The sequence below is a fragment of the Ursus americanus genome, chromosome 1, assembly GCF_024610735.1.
Source record: "Ursus americanus isolate L20-20 chromosome 1, mUrsAme1.1.p, whole genome shotgun sequence".
Lineage (NCBI taxonomy): Eukaryota > Metazoa > Chordata > Mammalia > Carnivora > Ursidae > Ursus > Ursus americanus.
The window spans coordinates 54,826,413-54,851,592 of NC_142127.1; the positions used below are offsets into that span (position 1 = coordinate 54,826,413).

General features: G+C 39.6%; 1 protein-coding gene across 1 annotated transcript in view; it reads right to left on the reverse strand.

Annotated features, from left to right (window-relative positions):
* Positions 1 to 25,180, reverse strand: part of PDE11A (phosphodiesterase 11A) — a 361,649-nt gene that overhangs the window by 177,704 nt on the left and 158,765 nt on the right. The window contains exons 5-6 of the mRNA XM_045806179.2: positions 24,946 to 25,010; positions 1,342 to 1,474 (exon numbers count right to left, since the gene is read on the reverse strand). Of these exons, the coding sequence (XP_045662135.1) occupies positions 1,342 to 1,474; positions 24,946 to 25,010 (198 nt within the window). The remainder of the gene's footprint in view (positions 1 to 1,341; positions 1,475 to 24,945; positions 25,011 to 25,180) is intronic.

Genomic DNA, 25,180 nt, shown 5'->3' on the forward strand with positions numbered 1-25,180 from the left:
AAGTTTAGCTGCAGCCTCCTGAGACATCATGTCCCACTCCAGGCATGGGGCAGCACAGGGCAGGCCTGAGGAGGAGGTCTGTGGAGTCTGGAAACTGGGACTTAATCCCTGTCTGTCTCCAGAGTCATCATTTCAGCTTAAATGTTCAGTTATTATTGCTCATCTATTCTCTGTGCTGTAGCCACAGAGGTGATGTGATCTTTCTAAAATACAACTCTTATATGGGGCGCCTGGGTGGCTCAATCGTTAAGCGTCTGCCTTTGGCTCAGGTCGTGATCCCAGGGTGCTGCGATCGAGCCCTGCATTGGGCTCCCTGCTCAGCGGGAAGCCTGCCTCTCCCTCTCCCACTCCCCCTTCTTGTGTTCCCTCTCTCACTGTCTCTCTCTGTCAAATAAATAAATAAAATCTTTAAAATAAAATGAAATAAAATACAACTACTGTATCTCCCTGATTTAAAACTCAACTACTGGCTCCCCATTGCCTAGAACAAATACCCCAACTTCTTCACGTGGTTTTCAGTCTTAGCAATCTGGTCTCTGCTTCCCCCTCCAGCCTCATCTACCTGGTGCTTTCCACAGTGTTAACTCATCTCAGCACCCCAGCCCCTCAGCCCCCATGTTCTCTCAGCTTTGCCTGGAACACATCTCCTCACCTTCCCTGTCAAAAAAACTGCTACTCTTTAGATCTTAGCTTGGCAATCTAGAATAGGAAACGTGTAATTTATTGAACACACACACACACACACACGTATTTTATAAATTCATGTAAATTTATCTGTATGATACTGTACTTAGAATTTAAACATCTACAAGTCAGAATCTATATTGCTTTAATATATTCTGCACAATGTGCCTACAAAATTAACATTAAACAATAACACAAACCAATTTACCGTTTCTTGGGAGCAATTTTAAAAGACATGGTAGTTGTCCTAGCATCTATTGGGAAATAACTATGTTATATACACATTTTTATTGATAACTATTTCATAGTTTAATATAAACTATGTTTAATATAAAATGTTCACGAGTTAATGCATGGGTACTTGTATATGGGTACATTTAACATAAAATGTATCCAATTGTAAAAGAGCTTCAAACTAATACATAACAAATAGCTCTTTTGCCACAAATCAGTGTAGAGAGGAGGTTTTTGTTACTCAACAGTAGGTAATGCTAAAAATCTGATCACAGGAGAAAGATGCAAAAAAAAAAAAAAAGATTGCCTGTAAACTCAGGGGCTGCTGTCGATCTACATGATGTCCCTCTTTTGTTTCAACCAGCAAACCATCACCAGGGTGACAAGTGAACCTTAAGGCTGCAACCAGAGAATTCCTCTTACCTCGGCATCAAAGCGAGGATCCTGGTAGGCATCGCTGATGTTCACCGGAAGGCCTGTGGAAGCCACTAGCTCAGCAACACTGTTATTTATGAGCCAGTCGGAATATGATGATTTCTCCATGCTTTCTTTGAAACTATCAAAACCAAAGCAGATAGTAAGAAAATAGAGACACATAAGTTTGCTTGAAAGCAAATCTCATAAAACTATACTCATAGTAGGATTTTCTATCCCCCTTAAGAAGGGATAAGTGACTCGAGTCACGGAATAGCAAGCTAATTATCAGTAGCTACTTCAAAAAAAAACCCCAAAATTTACCTGATGTAATGTAAAATAATCAAATCCGTGGGAAGAAATACTAGATTCTCTATGCTCCAGAAAACAACTCTAGGTTGTATTTAGGCCAAAGCAGACAGACATAAAGTAAGTCATCATGTAATGACCGAGATCGGCAATAGGCTGCTAACATCACAGCATAATAAATCCCACTGACCTCCCCAGTCCACTTAGCTGAGCAGACTGGACGTTTGACACAGGGAAAAATTAACCCCAGAACGGGGAAAAAATCAGGAAATAAATAAGGAGTTTACATAATTTTAAAGGCAGCAAAAGAGCAGATCTAGACCATGCGTAATCTTAGTAATTATGTACCTATTTTGTAGTATGTCTCAGAGTTTCTTAACGAAAACACATTTTGTGAACTTTCTTTTGTATCGCATTCACTACAATCATCAAATTTACAGAAATGGCGTAAGAATTAGTAAGATTCCCTATTCCCTCCCTCCCTTCCACCATTTCTTCCCCAAGTACGTACTGAGCACTACCAGGAGCTATGGAAATGCAAAACTGAGTACTGTTCAAATTCGCGATGTCAAGGAAAATTTTCGTGGAGGATGTGAGGTTTGTGACGTGGCAGGTGAGAACTGAAATTACATAAATGAATGCAAGTGTGCTGGGGCGATGTTTTCCAAACCACACCCTGTGGAAGCCTAGGTTCCAGGACACGTGAGTGAGTGTACCACAGATGCCACATGCGTAAAGAAAATACTAAACACTGTCACTAGTTGTTGTTACTATGCAACAACGTGCCGCAGTGTGGAATCCGTGCCACCCTGAGGACCAGCGGCACGGAGAGGCGCCCAGATGCATGAAGAAGTGGGAAGCACATTCTTTAGCACCATCGGTAGGTGTCATCCGTAATGACTGCTGGTCTGGGTCTGGTGAACGTAACATATACTTGTGATGTTAGTCATCCCTTCTGGCATATTAAACACTACTAACACATCCATTTATTCGCTTTGGATCTCTGGCTGAGGAGTGGAAGTTTTACTAAAAAGCAGACCTGTGTATTTCTCACGTGGTGCCTAAATCAAAGAAATAAGACTGAGGATTTCAAAGATAAGATGACGCCTTTCTTTTCTACAACAAACAAAGGGACAACAACAAAGTCCATGTTTTTCTTCTTTGCTACATTATATCTGTGAGAAGGGACATTTTATGTTGTGCTGCAATGAAAGCAAAATACAGGAGGAAACATGGTAATGCACCTGACAGGAGGATCCAGTAGGATGAAGCCATTCGTAAGCTTATAAAGGAGTGTGACTGAATGCTGCTCATTTCTTGCAGCGATTAATTGGTCTGTCAATTCACTCTGTGCTGTCTGTGTACTTTACGCCATTCTACAGTTTTTAAGAAGTGTTCTGTGGTAAAACAGTTTGGAAAGTGCTGAGCTAGAATGTGCTGGGCAGAAGAGCTGCTGCTGGACCCTGGGGATGAGGGAAGAAGCTGAGGGAAGAAATGGTTGGGGCAGGGAAAGGTGAAGGGCCAGTGGTGAACACCCTAAGAAAGGAACCAGTTTCATCAACAAATGCGAAAACCTTGAAGCTGGGTCTTTCAGGGTGGGCAAGAGTTCAGCAGGGAGAGACTGGGGGTGGTGAGGAGGAGAGCACCAGAGGAGGAGGAAACAGCAGGAACAGAGACACAAAGGGAGAAGAGTACAGGGTGTTCTCGGAACACTGGGCAATCCTTTTTGGTGGGAGCACAGGATCCATGAGGTGGGGAACTAACATGAAAAGAATGTCAGGGCTTAAAGGTGGCGCCTTTGACCATGGGGCTGAAACCTTAGTCACAGGCGATAGGGAGCTGGTGTAGAGTACGGAGCAGCGAAGTGACATGATTGGAGCTGTGATTTCAGGAAGGTCAATCCAAGGACACAGAGAAAGAAAAACTGGCTAAGAGAGATGAAAGGTAGAGCAGCCAAGTTGTGCAGGTGGGAGGTGATGATGCCGGTCCCTCAAGAGGGCCTACAGAGGACTCTGTGGGGCTGGGTGGGCAGCCGGTGTGGCTTATGGATTGTACAATTATCTACATTTTATAGATCAGAAAACTGAGGCTCAGAGATGCTAAATAATTTTCCTAAGTGGAAACAGAATTTTCAGCTAAGTGTGACTGCAGAGCCCCATGATACTCTGTTTATCCTGTTGCCTCTCAGGGAAGGCATCAATGAGTAGGAGTAGAGCAAGAATAGTAGGTTCTTACCGAAAGAAAAGAAGGGAGTGGCAGTCCACGTCACAGAGTTTCAGGGAGACTCTTCAGGTCATAAACACTGCAGTCTGAGACTGCATGCAGTCAAAGGAAGAGGGAGGAAAAGGCATTGGACTTGATCATCCAGAGCTGTAGGTCCCTACTTACAAAATTCCCAAGGAAAATGATGGTAAAAACACTTACTGAGCAGGGGCTCCAGAAAGATTCATTCTAAATCTGAACATGCCTAGAACTGGCTTTCATTCAGGCTGCGTATGTACTGCAATCAGTCTAAAATTGTAGGACAAAGGAAGACAGTCAACTCTGTGCAAGGCACTGCACGTAAGCACTGTTGAGGTCGTTTCTAGAAAGCACAAACTATGGTCTCTCCCCTCACAGAGGCTGCCACCTAGATGGGGAGGTAAGAAATACACACACTGACACTTACACAATGAACAATTTAGGCACCCAGTTCAAATTTCAAATGAAAAATGTGTCAGCTGTGCTGACTAGTTGCCAAGTCAATGGTACCTATCAGGAATGCAAAGAAGTGCAGGGAGGAAGCAACCATCCTGGCTGTTGCGATCAGGGTAAGGTTACAGAGGGGAGGGGAGATTATAATGAACCTATGGCTGCAACAGTGCAAGTAGATGTTCTGAAAAGCACCTCATCATTTCTTCAGTTTATGTTGCATGGGTGCATAAACTAAGGCCCAGTGGGACAGAATGCTCAGAGACAGACGGTCAGGAAGGATGATTGTCACTCTGAGTATTTATACCACATTCTGGCTTTTGCACCAATTCAACTTTCCAATCTTAAAATTTTACTGTAATGCAGAATTACAATGTTGAGTTAGAGTTTTCGAAACCTTTCTTTCTTTCTTTCTTTCTTTCTTTCTTTCTTTCTTTCTTTCTTTCTTTCTTTCTTTCTTTTTCTTCTTCTTCTTCCTTCCTTCCTTCCTTCTTTCCTTCCTTCCTTCCTTCCTTCCTTTCTTTTTTTAAAGATTTTTTTTATTTATTTGACAGAGGGAGAGTGACAGAGAGAGCAAGCACAAGGAAGGGGAGTGGCAAAGGGAGAAGGAGAAGCAGACTCTCCACTGAGCAGGAAGCCCGATGTGGCACTCAGTCCCAGGACGCTGGGATCATGACCTGAGCTGAAGGCAAATGCTTAACCGACTGAGCCACCCAGGAGCCCCGAAAACCTTGCTTTTTTTTCAAAAGGATAATTTTGTTTTATGAAAAAGACCATGAGTTTTAGAGTCAAATATACCTGATTCAAATACCTATTTTGCCACTTCCTAGCAATGTGATCTCAGACAAGTTGATTACACTTCATCTGTAAAATGGGTATAATACTACTACTTAGTTATTGTGCAGATTAAGGTAATAATTTATACAAGTGCTTAACATATTTTCTGGCCCATAGTAAGCATTTTTTAAAAAGTATCTACATTTTAACAGCTTCTAAAGTAAATTCCACATGTGACAGTAGCCTTTGTACATTTTCCCAATGAAGTATTGTGAATTCAACCACAAAGGAAAGGGCCCAAATTATTTCTGTTTCTTGGGGGTACATCTGGTTCAAAGGATGAGTTCTTTCATTAAGGTCCTTATAGGTCAACTCCTTTTGATTGATGAGAGCTCTTTTATTCTGTATGTCTTCCTCTCTTTTGATTGATTGCTGTTGGAGAAGAACATGTTAAGATCATGGACACAGCCATGTGTGGTTCTGCCCTGCAAAGGGGTGCCCTGTAAAAGGAACTGAAATCTATTCCTAGTTGTGCATGTTGGCTTAGAGCTGCATGCATCTAGAGGGAGTACTTTTTCTATTCTCACAGAGAGAAGAAATGGAATAGAAACCGTATGGGCTGACAATGGCCCTGTTTCAATCTCTCTGACAAATGGACATCTAATAGCAAATTGAATGTCTTTAGTGACAGGGAACTCATTACCTACCAAAATATTCCACTCCATTTTGTGGCCGCTCAACTTACTTCCTAATAATCATCCTTTGCTCCCAGTCCCATGGGATCTCATTAGCTGACAGCCCTTGAAATATTTGGCAGTAATTAACATGTTTCCCATAGTCCTCCAACCAAGATCATTCTTTTCTAACCAGCTCTAATTCCTTCAGCAACTCCTCCTCTGGCATGCCTTCCTTATTCTCACCATCCCAGTCCTACATGTATCCCTGCTGATTAATAGCCCTCTTGATGATGAAAGCCAGTCCAGAATAGTCTTCTCCATGGGGTCTGACCAGAGATATCAAATCCAGTACTAAGATCTTCAGTTTGGGCCAGAACCAAGATAAGGAGAGTTACTGCAGTTTGGAAACCCATCAATATCGATTACTCTGTAGTTTGTGGGTGCAAATGGGATCATGTCAGTTCAGTGGATCTTAGCTGCCATGTGCATAACTGCCAGACCACAGACACTTCCAAGTTCTCTCCCCCCTCTAGTCTCTAGGGAGATTTATTCTTTTGCTTAAGGCCCCTTGTCAAAGCTTTGGAAGCCACTTGAGGGAGACCAGACACTTGAGGGTGCTTAAGTTTCATGGGGTAAAGGAAGAATCCTCTCCCCCACAGTCTGCATTGTATTTTAGCCCCTAGGTTCCAAGGCCATATTGTTTATGTCTACCCTGCCACAAGTTTCCTCATTAAATAGCCCTGTCAGCTTCTCCCATACTCTTCTCTGTTATATGCAGGGAACTGGGGTGGGCTGACTCTTCTTTCAGCAGAAAGAAAAAGACATTTACTGATCATCTCATGCAAGTGGACGTCTGGTGTGATGTTTCTGGGTTTGTGTATATTTTGCCAAGATATTTACTGTACACCAGTGCACCATAGAGAGAGGAAAAATGGCTTAAAATTCTATATGACATACATTTGTTGAATGTTTTGTTGAAAATCAAGTTTTGAGAAAGCATTAAAATACTTCCAAAGTTTATATATTTTAATATCTGTCCACGTTTAATAGCTTCTCATATTCAAATAATAAAACTATATTGACCCTTAAGGTGGGGATGTTAAAATAAATTCTGGCTTAAAGAAAAACAAACAAACAAATAAAAAACAGCAGACCAAAAAAAAAAAAAAATCCTTGAACTAAGAGTCTGAGAGAAGGAAAATACAGCTGTCCCTTAACTTCAGTGACTCTTTCTTAAAAAGTAAAAATTAACCACTAAGCTTATTTTAACTCTTTAAAAAGTAGACCTCCCTAAGATCAAGATTTGTTTAAAATAACATGAAAATTGTAAAGAAATTTTTTACTTGTATTTTACTAGAACCGGGTACAGAGGAAGATGGAGGTTTTTAAGTGAGTTTCCCACAAAAGGCTACAGTTTAGAGTCTTCTTTCTCAGTGGTATTTTGCTTCCAAATTTGAGACTCACACTGACTTCAAAGAGAGCTTCATGAGCTCAAATATATTGACAGTGGAAGGATAAAAGAGAATTGCCCTATTACAGATAACACATAATTCCTGAAATGTGGCTGCCCTGAAGTGAGGGCCAGTGAGGTAAGATAGAAAGCTGAGGACAAGTTGCAGAGTAGTGGAGGAAAGAAATCAATACAAGTAAAACAAAACAAGACAAAATAAAACACTGCTGGACAAGTAACTTCACCACCTTCAATTGTCTGAAAAACCTATCTTAGCTAAAGATTCAAACAGAGAAAACTATATGAAAATACACTTAAGGCTTTTTTTAAGAGTTAATTCTCAAAATGAGTCTCTAAATTAGAAGACAAAATATCTGAATAAAATAATGTTAATCATTAGACTGTATCTGTATTGACATTTTTGTTCTCAACCCTAGAGTTTAGTGTTCACTAGAGACTCCCAAGACTTTGCTCTTTCAAGAATGACCATGTTCCCTACTAAGTGATGGACAGTCATGGGGCAAATCTTGCATAAACATATAATAAAGGTCTTTTCCTTTTTGCTTAAAGAAGTTGGCAATGGGAACCCATCTGTATAGGGATGGTCAGCTAGCTCAGCCCTGCCCCTACCCATACAGAAAGAGGTATAGGAAGAAGCTGAAGGGGACACACCTTTGGGGAGCTTACAAACAATGACAGTGGTTTGTGATAAATGCCATAATGGAAAAATGCACAAGGCACTATGGGAACAGAAAAAAGGAGGGTCAGTTTTGTTTGAGTTGGGAATGGTATTTGGAAAATCACTTCCCAAAAGGAAGTTGGTCTAGGCTGGCCTTTGTAGAAGTAAAAGTTCATCTGGCAGAGAAAGAAGGTAAAAACAATCCAGACAAAACCACAGCATGAGTAAAGCTTTAGAAGTGTGAGGTTTTCTGTATTGATATGATAAATACTAGAGCTAAAACTGAGGATACATGGTGGAAGTGATCAATAAGGCTACAGTGGAAGAGCCAACCAATATACTGTGTGGTCCCGTGGACGTACTTTGTATCCACAACTGAATATATATTGATGATTTCCACATCTACACCCGCAGCCCATTGAGTCCTGTCTTCCCTACATATATATCCAAGCACTTCCTGGACATTGCTTCCTTGTCATTTCCAGGCATCTCAAATTTAATGTTTTCAAGACTAGCTAATATATTCTCTTTGATGAGCTATAACAATCATTAATGAAAACTGTGACCATTAACTAAAAATATATCATTAGGTTAGGAGCAGAAGTGTCAACATAGAGTCTAGCATCTATTTTCTCACTGTCAAGGAATGATTGTCAATTGCCCTCTGCCAGCTTGAGTATTATCCAGTGGGGGCAGGGTTCAGAAAGGCAGGACAGGAACTCCAAGAACTCTTTAGGACAGATACTTCTTTTTTCTGTTTTGCAAACAAAAACTGTTTTTTGATCTATAGTTTGTGCCTGATACTATTTGCCATTTTGTTTCATTGATTAGAGGTCGTTCTGAGCTTTGGTTCACAGAGAGAAAGTCTATTCCTTACTTTTTCTTTTCAGGTAAACCTATCTATCCCTGGATCCTTCCTGAAGCCTCGAGCTGTGCAACATTATTTGAAGTTGTCTTTCAATTAGGAGATTAAGAAACTAAGTCAATACCAGTGGGACTCAAAGCTAGCACCCCAGCAGGGGAGTCTTAAACACCCAGAACTGGCACATGAATAATCCCCTACTGGCTTCAGTATATCTTTGAAGGTTACCAAACAATCTTTTAGTCATAAAAAGTAATGGGAGAGAGTATAATTAGCAAGCAGAGCTAGCCTGTCAATTCTCACAGGGTGGTAGGTGAGGAAGATGCTCTAAGTTGCAGAAGTTCCAAAACTTTATCATGACCTGTTAATGGACTTACTTTTAAGGTCTTGCCTGAGGACACTTCATCACACTCTTATTTCTCCTGCTTTAAGCATTCTGTGTTATTAGAAATTAAGACATGGTGACCAAAGAACGCATTTTCTGTCCCTCATTTCCTCAAGTTGTACGATTAGAATGATGAGATTTATCACCCGCAGGAGTTGGTGTCACTTTGGGGAAGAGTCTTGTGACTCTCAGATGGGTGTCAGATGGCATCACTGAGTGGTTGATGTCTACAATTTAGCATCATATAGTGACAACTGCTTGGTTTCACAGCCAAGCAAATCTGGAAGGGTGTTTCATATCTTGGTCCAACATTTCCTAGTTGTGAGACTACAGATAAAATTTTAATAACTTTTAGTTTCCATAATGGAAAATAGGGGAAGTAAAATTCATTTTACAGGGATGATCTGAGGATACAATAATATAACGTTGATGAATGCATGGCACATAAAAAGCTCTCAATAAATATCAATTCCTTATATCACAAAGATTTTTCTTTTATAAAAACACTAAGGTGAGACATGTTCTGTTTAACTGCTTCTTTCCTGGGGCAGGAGAGATGTTAACTGTTTTTGGCTGTGGCATCATTGTCATATTTGGAGACATGCTGAAGAGAAAATGCGCTAGCGGCCAAATTGTTGATAATAGAGCACACAGTTAAAATTCCTATCCTGTTAGATGTTTCAAGCAGCCCCACCACATCTCTCTTTGGGGGTGCTGTGGCCAACTGCACCCATCTGTTATTTGATCTTCGAGAGCATACCTTCCCAACAAGTCCCAGGGATACATCTACACAGCAAGAAAAGAGAAGAGGACTCAATGTGTTAAAATATTAACTCAAGCATGTTAAATAAGAGACCTACAAAAGTAAGAGTCAAATATAAAAACCAATCATTAAGGTTTTCAAGCTGCCATAATTCTGTTTACTGCATAGCAGCAATCTAAGAGACAGCTGACCTACTTTATTATAGCTACTTTATTATGTTTGATCTCAGTACTTATTCATGTGCCTTGTTGTTCATGGAACATTTTTATAGCTTTCTTCTCCTCTGTGACAGTTTTTCTAGAGTGACAAACCCATTGGCCCAAAATAAACAGGGGTAATGAGAAGGTTTGTCTTTCATTTGAGTCTTCATGTCAAAGGCAAGAAAAAGAAGAGACAGAAATTACATATGTTTAAGAGGTAAAGGTTAGATGCTTGAGAAATATGTGTTCTTGACTTTCTTAAGATTTTGCAAGACATACAACTGCATTTTATAAATGTTTCCTCTCTTTCACTGATGTTTAATTCTTATAATTAGTATCATGCAAATGGTACAGGGCCACATACACCACTAGTGTCATGGAGGGTATTTATAAAATAGGGTTATTTGGAGGGAAAACATACAAGCCCAGAAATATCAAAGTGACATGACTCCCTGAGAGGTATGCCTAGGTCAGGTATGAAATGTTTCAGTGGAAACACTACAATCTCATAACACTCTATATATTTTTAGGGAAAGGAACTGGAAATATATAGTTGACTCTGGAACAACAGAGTTTCCTGGTAAAGAACTAGCCTTTATACCAAGAGGGAGCCTCAGAGTTCAGTCTCTGGTACCAGTCTTGTCTTCTGCTGAGCTAACTCAGATCTGCGGAGCCACCTCTGTCCTAAACAATGGAAAGGGGATAAAAATGAGCCTCCTGGGCCATCTGCATCTCTCTTCTTCAATTAACAATATTAAATATTGGCATTATGAGGTTCAGCAGCCCTGAATTTGCTAGATAATTGTCAAGAAGAATGTCCTAAAGTTCTTGTTTTAAAGGAAGTGACATAGCAGCATAAATCTTGCTTCTGTTCCAAGATGACTGCGGGTGGTGGTGACAGTGCTGTTTTAATTTTTAACATTTTAAAGGTTTTCTTCATTTTCTTGAAATCAGAATAGATATCATTTTTTTATTTATACAAAATACCCATCACAGGCTTCCTAGCACATGATTTCTAGCACAGAAGAAAGGGATCCATGAAGAAGAATGTAGGAAAAAAGAATATATTCATCACATACTGTGGAAATGTTTTATCTTACACCACTGTGTGAGTTTGTCTACCATTTCCTATCACTCTAGGTAATAGAGATTAAGAAGAAGGTAAAAAGAAGAGGACAATCTTCCAAATTAGCAGAATAAGGGCCATTGAAAATTTGTTCCTCCATAAAAGGAGTAAGAACATTAGCAAAAATTGTCAAAATCAACTTTTTGAGAACTCTGCAAATTAAGGAAAGGCTTGCAAAAATCTGAGGAGTGTTTATTCAAGAAGAACAGTTGAATTTCTGTAAGGACAGCAAGTTTTGGGGGGCATTTTAAGGGACTTTATTCCCATCTTGCTCCCCCCAACTCCAGGGTAGCTAGAAGACCAAGAGCTACATAACCATGCTAGCTGGGGAAACCAGCAGCAAAGAGAGAACAGATTTGGAGCTCCCTAAAAGTTCTCCTCAGAGAACTGTCATTATTTGACCTGTTTGGCAGCCCCATCAGAAACCTCTACTCACAAAGTACGTCTTTATTCGACCCGACCTGAGACTTGCTCACTGAGAACAGCCTTCACCTCCGGGGCATTTGTGGGAGAAAACCAGCAGCAATTGTTTAACACTGCAACTGCTGTAGGCGGGGATAATAGTTGCAGCTAACAAGAAGTGGACTAGAAAACGTGAAAGAAGCAGCATGGCAATGAGATATTCCTAGGGGGTTTTGAAAAGCTCTGACATATTCCTGGACATCTAGAAGGGCACACTCATGTGCAGAGTTGTATGTATGCCCAGGAAAGACCAAGAAGGCCCTAAGCCCTTACCTCTGGCTGACCTTGAAGCTCTGTGTAAGCAGAAAGCGAAAGCTATGTAAACTTCCCCTCAGAGAATTAAAGGTATCACCCACATGCACACAGAGCCCTCAGCGAAGCAGGATGATTTATTGGCTCAAGGCTTTTAAGGGAATCTGTGTCCAGTCATTCACCGATAAGAGGCTAACCAAGCAGAGAATTCAGTTGCCACACACAACAAAGAATAGTTCAGGAAAGTCACTAAACAGACAGAGGCAGCAACAATAACAGGAACAAAGAGAAGCAACAACAAACCCTAGATGAAGTGAGTGGGAAGTGGATCAGATCTCCAGAGTTTCCACACTGTATCATTTAAAATATTCAATTTTCAACAACAAAAAAAAATAACTGAGACATATAAAGAAACGGGAAAGTACACAGGAAAAAAAAACCAGTCAACAGAAACTGTCCCTGAGTAAGTCTAAATGTTGGACTTACTAGAAAAAGACTTCAATCAAACAATTATAAATATATTCAAAATACTAAAGGGAACCAAATCTAAAGAACTAAAGGAAAATAAAAGAACAATGTCTCACCAAATACAGAATATTAACAAAAAGTTGGAAATTATAAAAAGAACAAAAAAAGTTCTAGAATTAAAAAATGCAATAGCTGAAATGAAAAATTCACTAAGTTTTCAATGGAAGGATTGAGAAGGCAGAAGAAAGAATCACCGAATTTGAAGATAGCTTAATCGAAAATATCTGATTTAAGAAGCAGAAATTGGGGCGCCTGGGTGGCACAGCGGTTAAGCGTCTGCCTTCAGCTCAGGGCGTGATCCCGGTGTTGTGGGATCGAGCCCCACATCAGGCTCCTCCGCTATGAGCCTGCTTCTTCCTCTCCCACTCCCCCTGCTTGTGTTCCCTCTCTCGCTGGCTGTCTCTATCTCTGTCAAACAAATAAAAAAATTTAAAAAATCTTTAAAAAAAAAAAAAAAGAAGCAGAAATTGTATAGAGTCTCAGAGACATGTGAGACACCATCAAGCATACGAACATTATGGAGTCTCTGAAAAACAGGAGAGAGGAAAAGGGGCAAAAAGAATATTTGAAGAAACAATGGCTAAAAACTTCCCATGTTTGGTTAAAAGAAATATTAATCTATACAATTCAAAAAGTTCAACAGATTCCAAGTAGGATAAACTCAAAGGGACCCACACCTACACACATCGTGACTAAATTGTTGAAAACCAGTGACAAAGAAAGAATCTTTGGAAAGCAACAAAAGAGATGTGATTCATCACATACAAATGATTCTCAGTAAGATTAAAAACTCCATGATCAGAAACCAGGGAGGCCAGGAGGCCGTTGAATGACATATTCAAAGTTCTCAAAGAAAGACTGTCAACCTTATCAACAGATTATATAACACACTTCATTCACTTGTACTAAATGGGGGTGTACAAAACTTACACAAATAAAACACTTTCCAAGGTGCCAAATTTGAAGCACAAACATATATTTGAGTGAAAAAGTTCTTGAAAGTTTGGGTTGTATGTTTCATACAACCACCATATTTAAAAATAATGAATACAGGCATTGATTGAGGCCACACATACTACATGTATAAATCAAACAAGGCTTATGAGTCTAAAGCCTTGTTTTTCAAACTGTGGGTCACAGCAAAGTAGTGAATCATGAAATCAATTTTGTGAGTTAGGACAGCAGGTTGTTTTTTTGTTTATTTGTTTTTAAAGACCAGACTACATCAGAAAATACATACATAGTAAAGGTAAGTATAGTTTCATAAAACTTGTTTTTGATAAATATGTGTACATTTTTGTGTGTTTTATATACATTAACTAGATTTGGATATAAAATATATCTTTTGTTGAAGGTTGTAATTAAAGAAGGTTGAAAGTCACCATCTAAAGGACACCCAAAGAAACTGGCACAGTTAGGACTCAAGAGTGAAGACATTTAGCAACTTTCTTCAAGGTAGGTGCAGAATTTCTGATTCCTAAAATCCTCATCAGGGTTAAGTAACAATGTCCGAGTGAAGGTGGGTTACATCACACCTTCTGGAAGCATAAGCCCAGAATCATATTTGTAATCTGGGTAGGTGCTAGAGATCATCTCACCTGGGCCAAGTACATCTCAGGGTTATAAAATGTACAATTATGATTGCAGGGTACAATCACAATAAAGTGAATAAACAAAATCCTCAGTCATCATACTTAAGTCTTTTCAGGCTAAGATGGTCTATTCCAAGTTTTTTCCTGAATGTATCATTGCTACTGGACAAGAAAAAAGAACCTCTCTGGGAGTCTCATTTATAGACTCATGAACCAATCTCAGAGCTCATCCTGTACTTTTGTTTCATTATAGTCACATCTTATGGAAGTCAGTTCCCCTTAAAAAATGGCCAGATTTGGGCCATGGGGGCTGAAAGCCTAAAGGGAAGAGTTACAGAGAAGTAAGGAATTGTTGCAAACCACTGCTGGGAGGAGTAATTTGTTTGTAAAACTAGATTCCACGCAGAATTGAAAGGAAAGGAAAAAAAATCAGTAAGACATTGAAACATAAATTTCAATATTCTGACCTAAAAACGTAATCCAGAAAACTAATGTTGAGAAGAATCACAGGGCTGTCCAATCTAAAAATTGAAAGAAAGCCTGAAGGTCCCCTAAGGTGCATCTCAAAATTGAGATATACATACCCTCAGGGGTAGGTGTAAATGAGCTGAGGGGTAGAAAAGCCACAGGAAAAACGATGTAGGGAAGGGTCATATTATTTGATGGAATCTACAATACCATCCATTATAGGATGCACTGTTATTTTCGAACCAGTAAAAAAAGACAAAAAATGTTATGAGGCAATTTGTTCTTATCACTTACACTATTTTAATCTTATGTTAAAAGATCTTTTAGATTAGGCATAAATTTTATGATATGCCATTCTTGAAGGAAAATTTAAACTATACAAGTTGATTATAAATAAAAGGGAAAATTATAAGTAAAATAAATTGACTAAGACATTTCTTTTTTTCTTAAGATTTTATTTATTTATTTTGACAGAGAGAGAGAGATAGCCAGCGAGAGAGGGAACACAAGCAGGGGGAGTGGGAGAGGAAGAAGCAGGCTCCCAGCGGAGGAGCCTGATGTGGGGCTCGATCCCAGAACGCCGGGATCACGCCCTGAGCCGAAGGCAGATGCTTAACGACTGAGCCACCCAGGCGCCCCTGACTAAGACATTTCTAAAATTTCCTTAAATTCAGTGTCGCTTTTCTGAATCACTTTTCAGTACGGAGTCATTGATGTTTGCAGATAACATCCTCTGAGCTATCAGAATATTGAGGATGCAGCATTTCTTAGAAGAGGGCTCCACTGTCATCTCCAGGACTCTCTTCCAAACCGCCAGCACCCTCCGGCAAGTTTTGACGCTGGTGTTCTATGAAACTTAGGAAGTGTCACTGGAAAGTTTTTGGCAAAGCCAGACTCATATTCTTCCCTGAAGTGATCTTTAGTTGGTTTGTTGCCAGAAATTTTAAGGGGTTGCTGTTGTCCAGTCATGCCACCAGCAATTCTTTAACTGTGCAGCCACATGTCTAAAACTGCGTCAAGACCCTGTGTAACTTGAGGGTTATGGGGGGGTCCTGGTCATCTGTTTTACATGGCTGGCTATATGTCGCTCATTCACCAACTTGGCTCCCATTTATTTATCTGTGTGTCTGTGTTCACACCACTGAGTTCAATTCCATTTTCATATGAGATTGGGTTCAAACTCATGCACTAATAGTGCCTTAGTTTCCTATTTCTGCACAACAAACTACCACAAAATTAACAGCTTGGAACAATATGCTTTTATTATCTCACAATTCCGGAGATCAGAAGTTTGTCATGGCATAGCTGGATTTGCTGCTCAGGATCTCACAAGACCAAAATCAAGCTGTCGACAGAACTTCATTCTCCTCCGAGAGTTCTGGGGAAGAATCAAGCTGCTTGCTGTTGGAAGAATTCAACCCCTTGTAATTGTAGCACTGAGGTCTTGGTTTCTTTGACATGTGGCCCCCTCTACATTTAAGCCACCAATATGTGTCGCATCCTGCTTGTGTTTTAAATCTCTGACTTCCCTTATCGGCTGCATCTCTCTGGCTTCCTTTTCTGTCCTCAACTGGAAGAAAGTTCTTAAGTTTCTAAAGGCTCATGATTAGATTGAGCTACCTGGACAATCCAGAATAATTTCCCTATTTTAACATCAATTGATTAATTACGTGTGCAAGTTTCTTTGGCCATAACATATTCATGGGTATGACAACTGAAGGTGAGGGCCCCGGGGGCCAAAATTCTGTTTCCCACATTTAATTTGATTTTGTTGTCTAAAATTAAATATGGTGGCAAGTTTTAACCATTTGACATTACACACGGTGTTATGCTGAAATGCTACATTTTGTAATCTGTGTTCTTGATGGTGGTTATTTTAGCACCCTTGGCATTGACAGGCATGTCAAACGACACTGGGATTTTCTCAGCATTTCCTATTTGACTAAGTTCAGTTTCCTTTTTTCTTTAACTGAATCACTTGTCCCTAGAAATTCAAAAGCCTCCAACACATTGGAAGTTTTTGATAAATTGATAAATCCACACTTTAATAGCAGTTTTGCATCATGCATGAAGTTGGTTATACCAGCCTCTTACTGTTTTGAAATTTCTTTCATTTACCGTGAGTGCTTTGGTAATTCTCTTGTCTTCAGTTGCATGACTTGGCATTGGTAAGTATTCCTTTAGTATGTATTTCAGTAACAAAACATAGTTTGGCTTCATCTCCTTGTGAGTTTCTTCCTCGGTTGTTGCTTTGCAAGAACATCGAGACCGTGGCCAGTTTCCCACCAATACACATTTTCATCACTAATATCAAATTTACACTCCATTTTTTGTTTCCATGTTTTTCTGTGAAATAATAACTGTTCATTTCAATGCCAGATCATAGTATAATCTTGTTAGAGGCATATTAAACAGCATCTAAACCCAGTTAAGGCCTCAGTCTTAATAGAGTAAAGCATTAGATGGCCAAGAGAACTTCTTCCAGGCAGAAGCCTGCGGGAACGCAGAGAGTACTGCCAGTAGCACTGCTCTCAGACTAAAAATTCAACACTTAGTAACCTGCAAATGCGTGCAAATTACTTAACCTTTCTGAGTCTTAGGTTCCTCATTTGTAAAATGAGGACAATAAAGTCTAATGCATTGGGCATTCATGAAATTAAACAACCTAAGTATGACATATGAGTCTTTCAATGACAGTTAATTCTCTTTCCTTAATTAGATTTAAAAAAATCACTATAATGCACAAGAGTTGATTCTTAGACTCATTGCTTCCTGGAACTTTGTTGCCAGAAGAGACATTTAGTAGACATTATCTATTTCAACTTCCTCATTTAATGAGTGTATTAGTCTCCTTGGGCTGCCATACCAGATTTCTACAAACTTGTTGGTTTCCAACAGAAATTTATTCTCTCACAATTCTGGAAGCCAGAAGACCCAAATCGAGGTACTGGCAGGGCCACCCTCCCTCTAAAGGCTCTAGGGGAGATTCTTTCCTTGCCTTTTCCAGCTTCTGGAGGCTCCTACTGTTCCTGGATTTGTATATATCATTCCAATCTCAGCTTCTGCTTCACATGTTTTTGTCTTCTATGTCTCTATATGTCCTCACCAGTCATCGGATTTATGGCTCACCCTATATCCAGCATGATTCACATGTTTTTGTCTTCTATGTCCCTATATGTCCTCACCAGTCATCGGATTTATGGCTCACCCTATATCCAGCATGATTCACATGTTTTTGTCTTCTATGTCTCTATATGTCCTCACCAGTCATCGGATTTATGGCTCACCCTATATCCAGCATGATTCACATGTTTTTGTCTTCTATGTCCCTATATGTCCTCACCAGTCATCGGATTTATGGCTCAACCTATATCCACCACAAGATCCTTAATTAACTGCATCTGTAAAGACCCTCTTTCCAAATAAGATCTCATTCTCTTTTTTTTAAAGATTTTATTTATTTATTTATTTATTTATTTATTTATTTATTTATGAGAGAGAGAGAGAGAGAATGAGCAGGGGGAGGAGCAGAGGGGGAAGCAGATGGAGGGGAAAGCATCTCAAGCAGGCTCTTCACTCAGTGGCTGGATCTCACAGCTCTGAGATCATGACCTGAGCTGAAACCAAGAGTCGGACACTCAACCAACTGAGCCACCAGGCACCCCCAAATAAGGCAATAAGGCCCCGTTCTAAGGTTCCAGATGGACATAAATTTTGAGGGGACACTATTCAACCCACTGCACCGAGGAAACGGTTTTTATTGAAATAATATTTAAAAGAGAACAAATTTCTAACCATACATATCTCTGAGTATTCAAAGCTCTCCTATTTTTTCTATCTATAAATCCTCAGAAGTGGCCTGTAACAGTGTAACTTCTAGGTTTTGCAAGGTAGGAGTGACTTCTCGGAGGAGCCTTTGGATGAAACACCAGAGCTCCAGTAGCAACTGAAGACAGCAAGCAAAGCACAAAGTGGGGGCAATATTTTAACACTGAGCACAGCAGACAGTTCAGATAAATCCATTACCTGTCCCATCCCTGGGAACTTCTCACTGGCCATGTTTTCTCCATAAGTTTCAGTCTCTACCCATGTTTCTCAGCCCTTTTGATTCTTGAAGACATGGTTTGCTTCTCCTTACTCCTTCATTTTGTTCCTGAATTCTCTTCTTAGACTCCTTTTAAACTCAAACCCCTGTATTAGTTTCCTATTGCTGTTATAACACATTTCCACAAGCTTAAGTGGCTTTAAGTAGCACAAAGCTATTATCTTATAATCCATACCATTCTCTAGGGGAGAATCCATTTCCTTGCCTTTTCTAACTGTACAGCTTGCCCACATTCCTTTCTCATGGCCCCACTCCTCCATCTTCAAGGCCAGCAACGGCAGGTCAAGTCTTTCTCAAACTGCCTCACTCTGATCTCTGCTTCTCTTGTCGCATCTCCTCCATTTATAAGGACCCTTAGGACACTGAACCATTCAGATAATTCAGGATAATTCTCCCCATCTCAAGATTCTTATGCAGATCTGCAAAGTCCATTTTGCCAGGTAACATTCACAGGTTCCATGGATTAGTACCTAGATCTCTTTGGGGAGCCATTATTCTGCTACATTTTGTCCTCATCTTTTCAAACAGAATGTTTTAGCTCTCCAACTCTCCAGGCTGACCTGCATGCCAATAGGCTCCTTAAACCAAACATCCTGCCCTTTAGCTGCTCTGAGATTTCTAGCTTTATTTTTCTCCTCTCCTTCCAGTCACAACAAATGAAAAATATAGCATAAAGATTAAGTTAAAAAAAAAAAAGGATTGCTTCCCACTAAAATAAATTTTGTCCCCTCTACTCCCATAATCTCAGAAGGCCAAAGTGGTTAAAGAGCTCAGGTTTTAAATAACAATATTTCCACTATATTTCATTAAATGTGAAAAATTACCCTTTAGTCAGTTGTTACCTTCTAGAAATTACAGACATTTGGCTTTAAAAAAAAAAAAAAACCCTAAGTAGCACAGCTGAGAAATTGCAATTTCCAAAAGAGGATCCAAACTTATACCTAGAAGATAGATCAACAGAATTTGGCCAAATATATTTCAAACTAAATAAAAATTTCTGTTAAGATGTCCATAAATGTTCTTTTTCCATTTCTAAGGTACACATGATCATTCAAACTACCTGTTCTCACTGATGAGAGAAAAGAGGTTTTTAAAGTTTGAATAAGAGATCCAAGAAAGTTTATTCAGGCTGATTCACTAAATATTCTTAAACTAGGCTTCACTGGAAAGGTTCTAACAGTGAGATCTGACGAGGTAGAGTGTCAAATGAGTCAGATGAAGTCTCAATTTTAAAGAAAAAGTCAGCATTGACAATACAAGATGATCATAATAATCAATGCATTAACAGCACTGTGTTCTGAAAAAGCAAGGTACATATCTCTTTCTGATCTGTTCTGATTCTGGAAAAAAACTAAAAAGTATGTCCCATTCTGGGAAATACCACTTTAAGAAGGACTCTGGCAAGCTGGAGCCCATCCAGGGGAGAGTGAAAAGAGTGGCAAAGAGTCTGGAGACCCTGAAGTATAAAAATCGACTAAGAGTAGCAGTTCTGACCTGGAAAAGGTAAGCACAGCGGATCCATGGCAGTCTTCCAGTACTGAACCATTGCTACCGGGGTGAGGCAGTAGATTTAATCCCTTGGGGACTTTAGTTTGCCATTCCTCTAGCCCTACTTCCTCTCTACTACCCAGATGAGTTTTCAAGACACAAATCTCAGTATGCCACGTCTGTGGTTACTCCCCTATGAGTAAGCATGTAGCCAGTCTCTAGGCCAATTAAGAGGGTTTGAGCATTTCAGGACCCGATAAGACCCTTGCCCCAGTCAGTTGGCATTCTAGGCATCTGGATGCCCTTATGGGGAGTTAAGGGTCACCATCATCAATCGTGATGACCTTTGTGACAACAACTCACAGCCCAAATTAAAGATCCTGAAACATGCCTCATTAGCTTTCTCACCTCTGTGCCTCTGTTTACAATGCTTCCTCTTCCTGGAAGGTAGTTGTGTCACTAACTTTCCATTATTCTACAGGACCTAACTAAATTTTCACCACATCCAAAAGCTTTCCCTGAACATCATCTTCCATTTTTACCCAGATGAGTTGGGTGCCCCTCCTCCCTATTAAAATACCATCTGGCACAAACCTTTCACAGAGAGTACTGGATTACTTTGCAGTCACTGATTTACTTGATAGCAGGGCATATGAGCCTAAACTGAGACACATCTGTAGATGAGAAGGCATTTATTTGCACAAGATAATGTGTACAGAGGGAAAGGGACTATGACGGGTAGGTTTTGAGCATCTAAGCGTGATGGCCAACATGGAAGTAAGGTGGGGAAACCAAGAGAACAACTTATTGGCTGGCCCTCAGTCAGGGTTCTGGCTCCTAAGCCTGGCCCTATGGATGAAGTCCAAGTTACGGAGAAAGAAGGGCTACAGACAAATCTTTGGGAACTGAAAGATCTGGAAAAAATGGGGTACATGCAAAGCTGTTTAGGGGCCAAACAACAAACTATAACGTGTGGTAGAGAAAGTGAGACCTCTTCCCACTTATGCACTCATTACCCAGCCTTGCTCAGATTTGAAAAGGCCACCGGTGCCTCTGAAACAGTGCAATGAATTCTGGAGTGGGCAAAGGAGCCCATGCCCAGCAGATGCTGCTTGTTATGTCTCGAGGGAGAGGATTTCGGAGTGGACACTTGGGAAAATGATAAGTCAGTAATAAAATTGTTTTGTTTTTGTCTGTTCAAATCCTGGGGACTCCCAGAACTAGTTTGAGAGTGGCTTTTGCAGGGGGCTGGAGGGTCTTACACTACAAGGGAGAAATGACCAAGCAGCAAAGTATAAATTATCACTGTTAATGTGACTCTACTTATAGCCATGGTCTGGAGGCCTGGTGAAATCTGGTTATGGTTATATTATGTTCTTAACCTACTCCGACCTCTGTTCATTGGCCTTGAGATCCTTGAAGGCAGAGACTGCTGGCTTTTAAAAAATCTCTGTAGCCCCATTACCTATCGGAGTTCCCAGCACTGAGTAGCTATTCAACATATGGCAACTGAATGAAGGAATAAAATTAATGAAAGAACAACTATCTCTAATGGACAAATTCAGGACAAATAGGTAGAAGTTATAGGAACGTAAAATGCTCTTCCAACAATTAGAAAACCCTATCAGTGGAAAAAGCCCATGGTGACACAGTGAGAATTTTATCACTGGAGGAGTTGTTTTTTTTTTTTTGTTTGTTTGTTTGGTTTAATTTGGGGCTCTTTTTTTTTTTTTTTAATGATTTTTTATTATATTATGTTAGTCACCATACAGTACATCCCCGGTTTCCGATGTAAGGCTCGATGATTCATTAGTTGTGTATAACACCCAGTGCACCATGCAATACGTGCCCTCCTTACTACCCATCACCGGTCTATCCCATTCCCCCACCCCCCTCCCCTCTGAAGTCCTCAGTTTATTTCTCATAGTCCATAGTCTCTCATGTTTCATTCCCCCTTCTGATTACCCCCCCTTTCTTTATCCCTTTCTTCCCCTACCGATCATCCTAGTTCTTATGTTCCATAGATGAGAGAAATCATATGATAGTTGTCTTTCTCTGCTTGACTTATTTCACTTAGCATTATCTCCTCCTATCACTGGAGGAGTTGTTAAGGATGCCTCAGAGGAGGTACATCTCTCATGGAGAGAAATGGATCAAATTATTTCTAACTCTCAAACTGCTTGGTATTAATTACATGAAGACCAAGAGGAGTGTGGCCATGACAAAGGAGTTAGTCCCACAGGGCAATATGCAAAAATGATAAGTCAGCAACAAAACCAGTTTTTAAAAAAAAGTCTTCAAGGACTGTCTATAAAAATCAGCGAGCCTTAAGCCAGAATTCATCAGAATTAAAATTGTACCCTGACACATTGTTGCATGAAGCCATAGACACTATCTTCAAGCTATCCTATTATAACTCTGAACGATGTCCAGAGGACTGAGGTATCTAATGGACATTATCTACAGTGACGATGTTAAGTGATAAAAGGTTAAAGGAAAGATTTACAACGTGTTGAGAGCGGGCTGTGATTGGTAGACTCACAGCCTGTTTCAATGACTCTTCCACAGCCTCTGGCGAAGTAAATGCTAGAGCCACTTGTCTTTATTCCTTTTAACTTCCAATAAATGACTGAAAGATCCCACATCTGTAAGAGGGAAATTACTAGACCAAGCAGGAAAGGTCTTCTGAGATAAATGAACATTCTACATTAATTTAAAGGCCACAAATAGAATGATGAAGAGTACTATTTCATAATGTCAAAGTTCAAAGGCACCTTTCGAATGTCTCTTTAAAGAAAATCTGACCTTTCTTTTCTTTCCTTCTTTCTTTCCTTATTATCGGAAAGTTTGCCAAGGACACTCTGGGCCTTGGTTCATTCTGTTTTGACATGGAAGTTCTTTCATCATTAAAAATAATTGAAAGATCAGAAATATTTAACTCTGCAATGACCAAGAGGACACATTCAGTAGCATAAAAAGAACAATACTGAAGCACTAGGATTTCAAAGGTTGCATTTTAATAACTCCATAAACATTGCCCCCCTCATATATGAGGGAGAGCTTACATCAGGTCATGACTAGTTCAAGGAGTAAGTATGAATACACATTTTTTTCTAATGTATTTCATGTTATTTTACATGAAAACTTTAGGAAAACTGCTTAATACACCACTAATAACTCTCTATGTCTAAATATCTTTTTTAGGGATAGATTGGCAGACATTAGATATAGGTGTGGACATAAATATATTTGCAGGAAAACAAAAACCTCTTATAAAAGGCCTCTTTTCCCCCATCTTAAGGTATAATTTATGGATAGTAAAATTTACCCTTTTTATTGTACAGTTCTGCAAATTTTGATATGTGCAGTCACACAACCACCACCACCACAGCAAAATATAGAATAATTCCATCACATCCCCAAATTCCCCTGTGCCCCTTTGTAGTAAGCCCCTCTCCATCTCCTGATCTGATCTCCATCTCCAACTACTGATCTGCTTTCTGTTTCAATAATTTTGCCTTTTCAAGAATGCCCTATAAATGGAATTATATGGTAGGTAGCAAAGGCCCCTTTTAAATTTCATGCACTGAATAAAAATTAGAGTAACTAAATGAAGTGTTGATATTAATGTACTGATTTCTATTTCCTGAACTTAAGGCAATGATGGATATATAAAATCAAATTACCCTTGAATATTACATCTTGAAGCAGGTAATATTCAGGGAGCCTTTTGAATATACAGATCTTTAGGACTTCAATTTCGACATATTGAATCAAAACCTCTCAGTGAGGGTTCTAGGAATTGTTTTTATCAAGTTCTCCAAGCTTGATTCTGATTGATCAGCCAGATTTGGGAAACAGACATTCACTGTATGAGATTAACTACCAGGCTATAAATTATGTGTGGGAATAGGATCAAAGTTCAGAGGCTGGGAGAGTTTTATTAGGTGACCTTGTCCTTGGATGTGGCTACCCCTTACTGCCTGCAGGACCTTTAACAAGTCACTTAAACTCTCTGAACCTTGGTTTTCTCCTCTGTCATACAAGGGTAATGATGCTGACTTCATAGGATTATTTTGGGGAGTAAAGGCCTATGAAGTCTTTAGATAGAACCTGGCACACTTGGCACTCAGTGATTGGAAGCTGCTTATCTTGCTGGCATTGGTATCAGTACTAACATCATTATCATTATCACGATGCCAGAAACACTTTACTTCTCTTTCTCCATAGTTCTGCTTTTTGGTCAGTTTCACTATTTTTTAGCCTTTCCTCTAGAAGGGACCAAAGTAAACAGAATTCACTTTTGCAGCAGCCCAACTGGTATTCAGGGCAGTACAAGGTTAAGAGGAATTCACTGATTGTCCCCAACCCTCACCTTTACCTCAAAGATACCAATGGGAGCAAAAAAAAGGTTACTGGAAACTCCCTCTTTCCCAAAGGTATATTTATTGGCCAAATATAAGCAAACAAAAGGGAGGAAGAGAAGCAACGGGACAGAATAAAAAAGAAAATTAGGTTGCCTGTGTACCTAAAAATTGACTTCATTCTTTTGCAGCTTTATACATGTAAACATGTATTTTTAAGCTATAGTTTCTTGAAAATTTTTACTATTGAAGTATAGTTGACATAGAAAGGCAGCAGTTTTTATCGAAGTTGTGAAATACAGAAGAGTGATGATATTTGGCTGCACTTGCCAATCTAAAGAAAGAACTCGTATCCTCAAAGAATTACATGATGCTGCCAACACCAAGGACTGAAGACAAGGAGCAAAAGATAAATCTGAAACTCGCAAGCCCTACCTGTTCTCAGCATCGGCACTGCACTTTGGGGACATCAGTTCAAAGGATTTGGTGAATTTCACCACCTGGCACACAGAAAGACATAAATTCAAGTCAATTAAAGCCTTTTTGCTGTTTAAAATAATGCAATAAACATTTTTCATTTTTACAATGATAATTACAATAATTGGAGATTAAAGAGCAATTTTAAGTGGAGAAGTCTCAAGAGACAAAAGAAGAAAATTCTATCCTACAT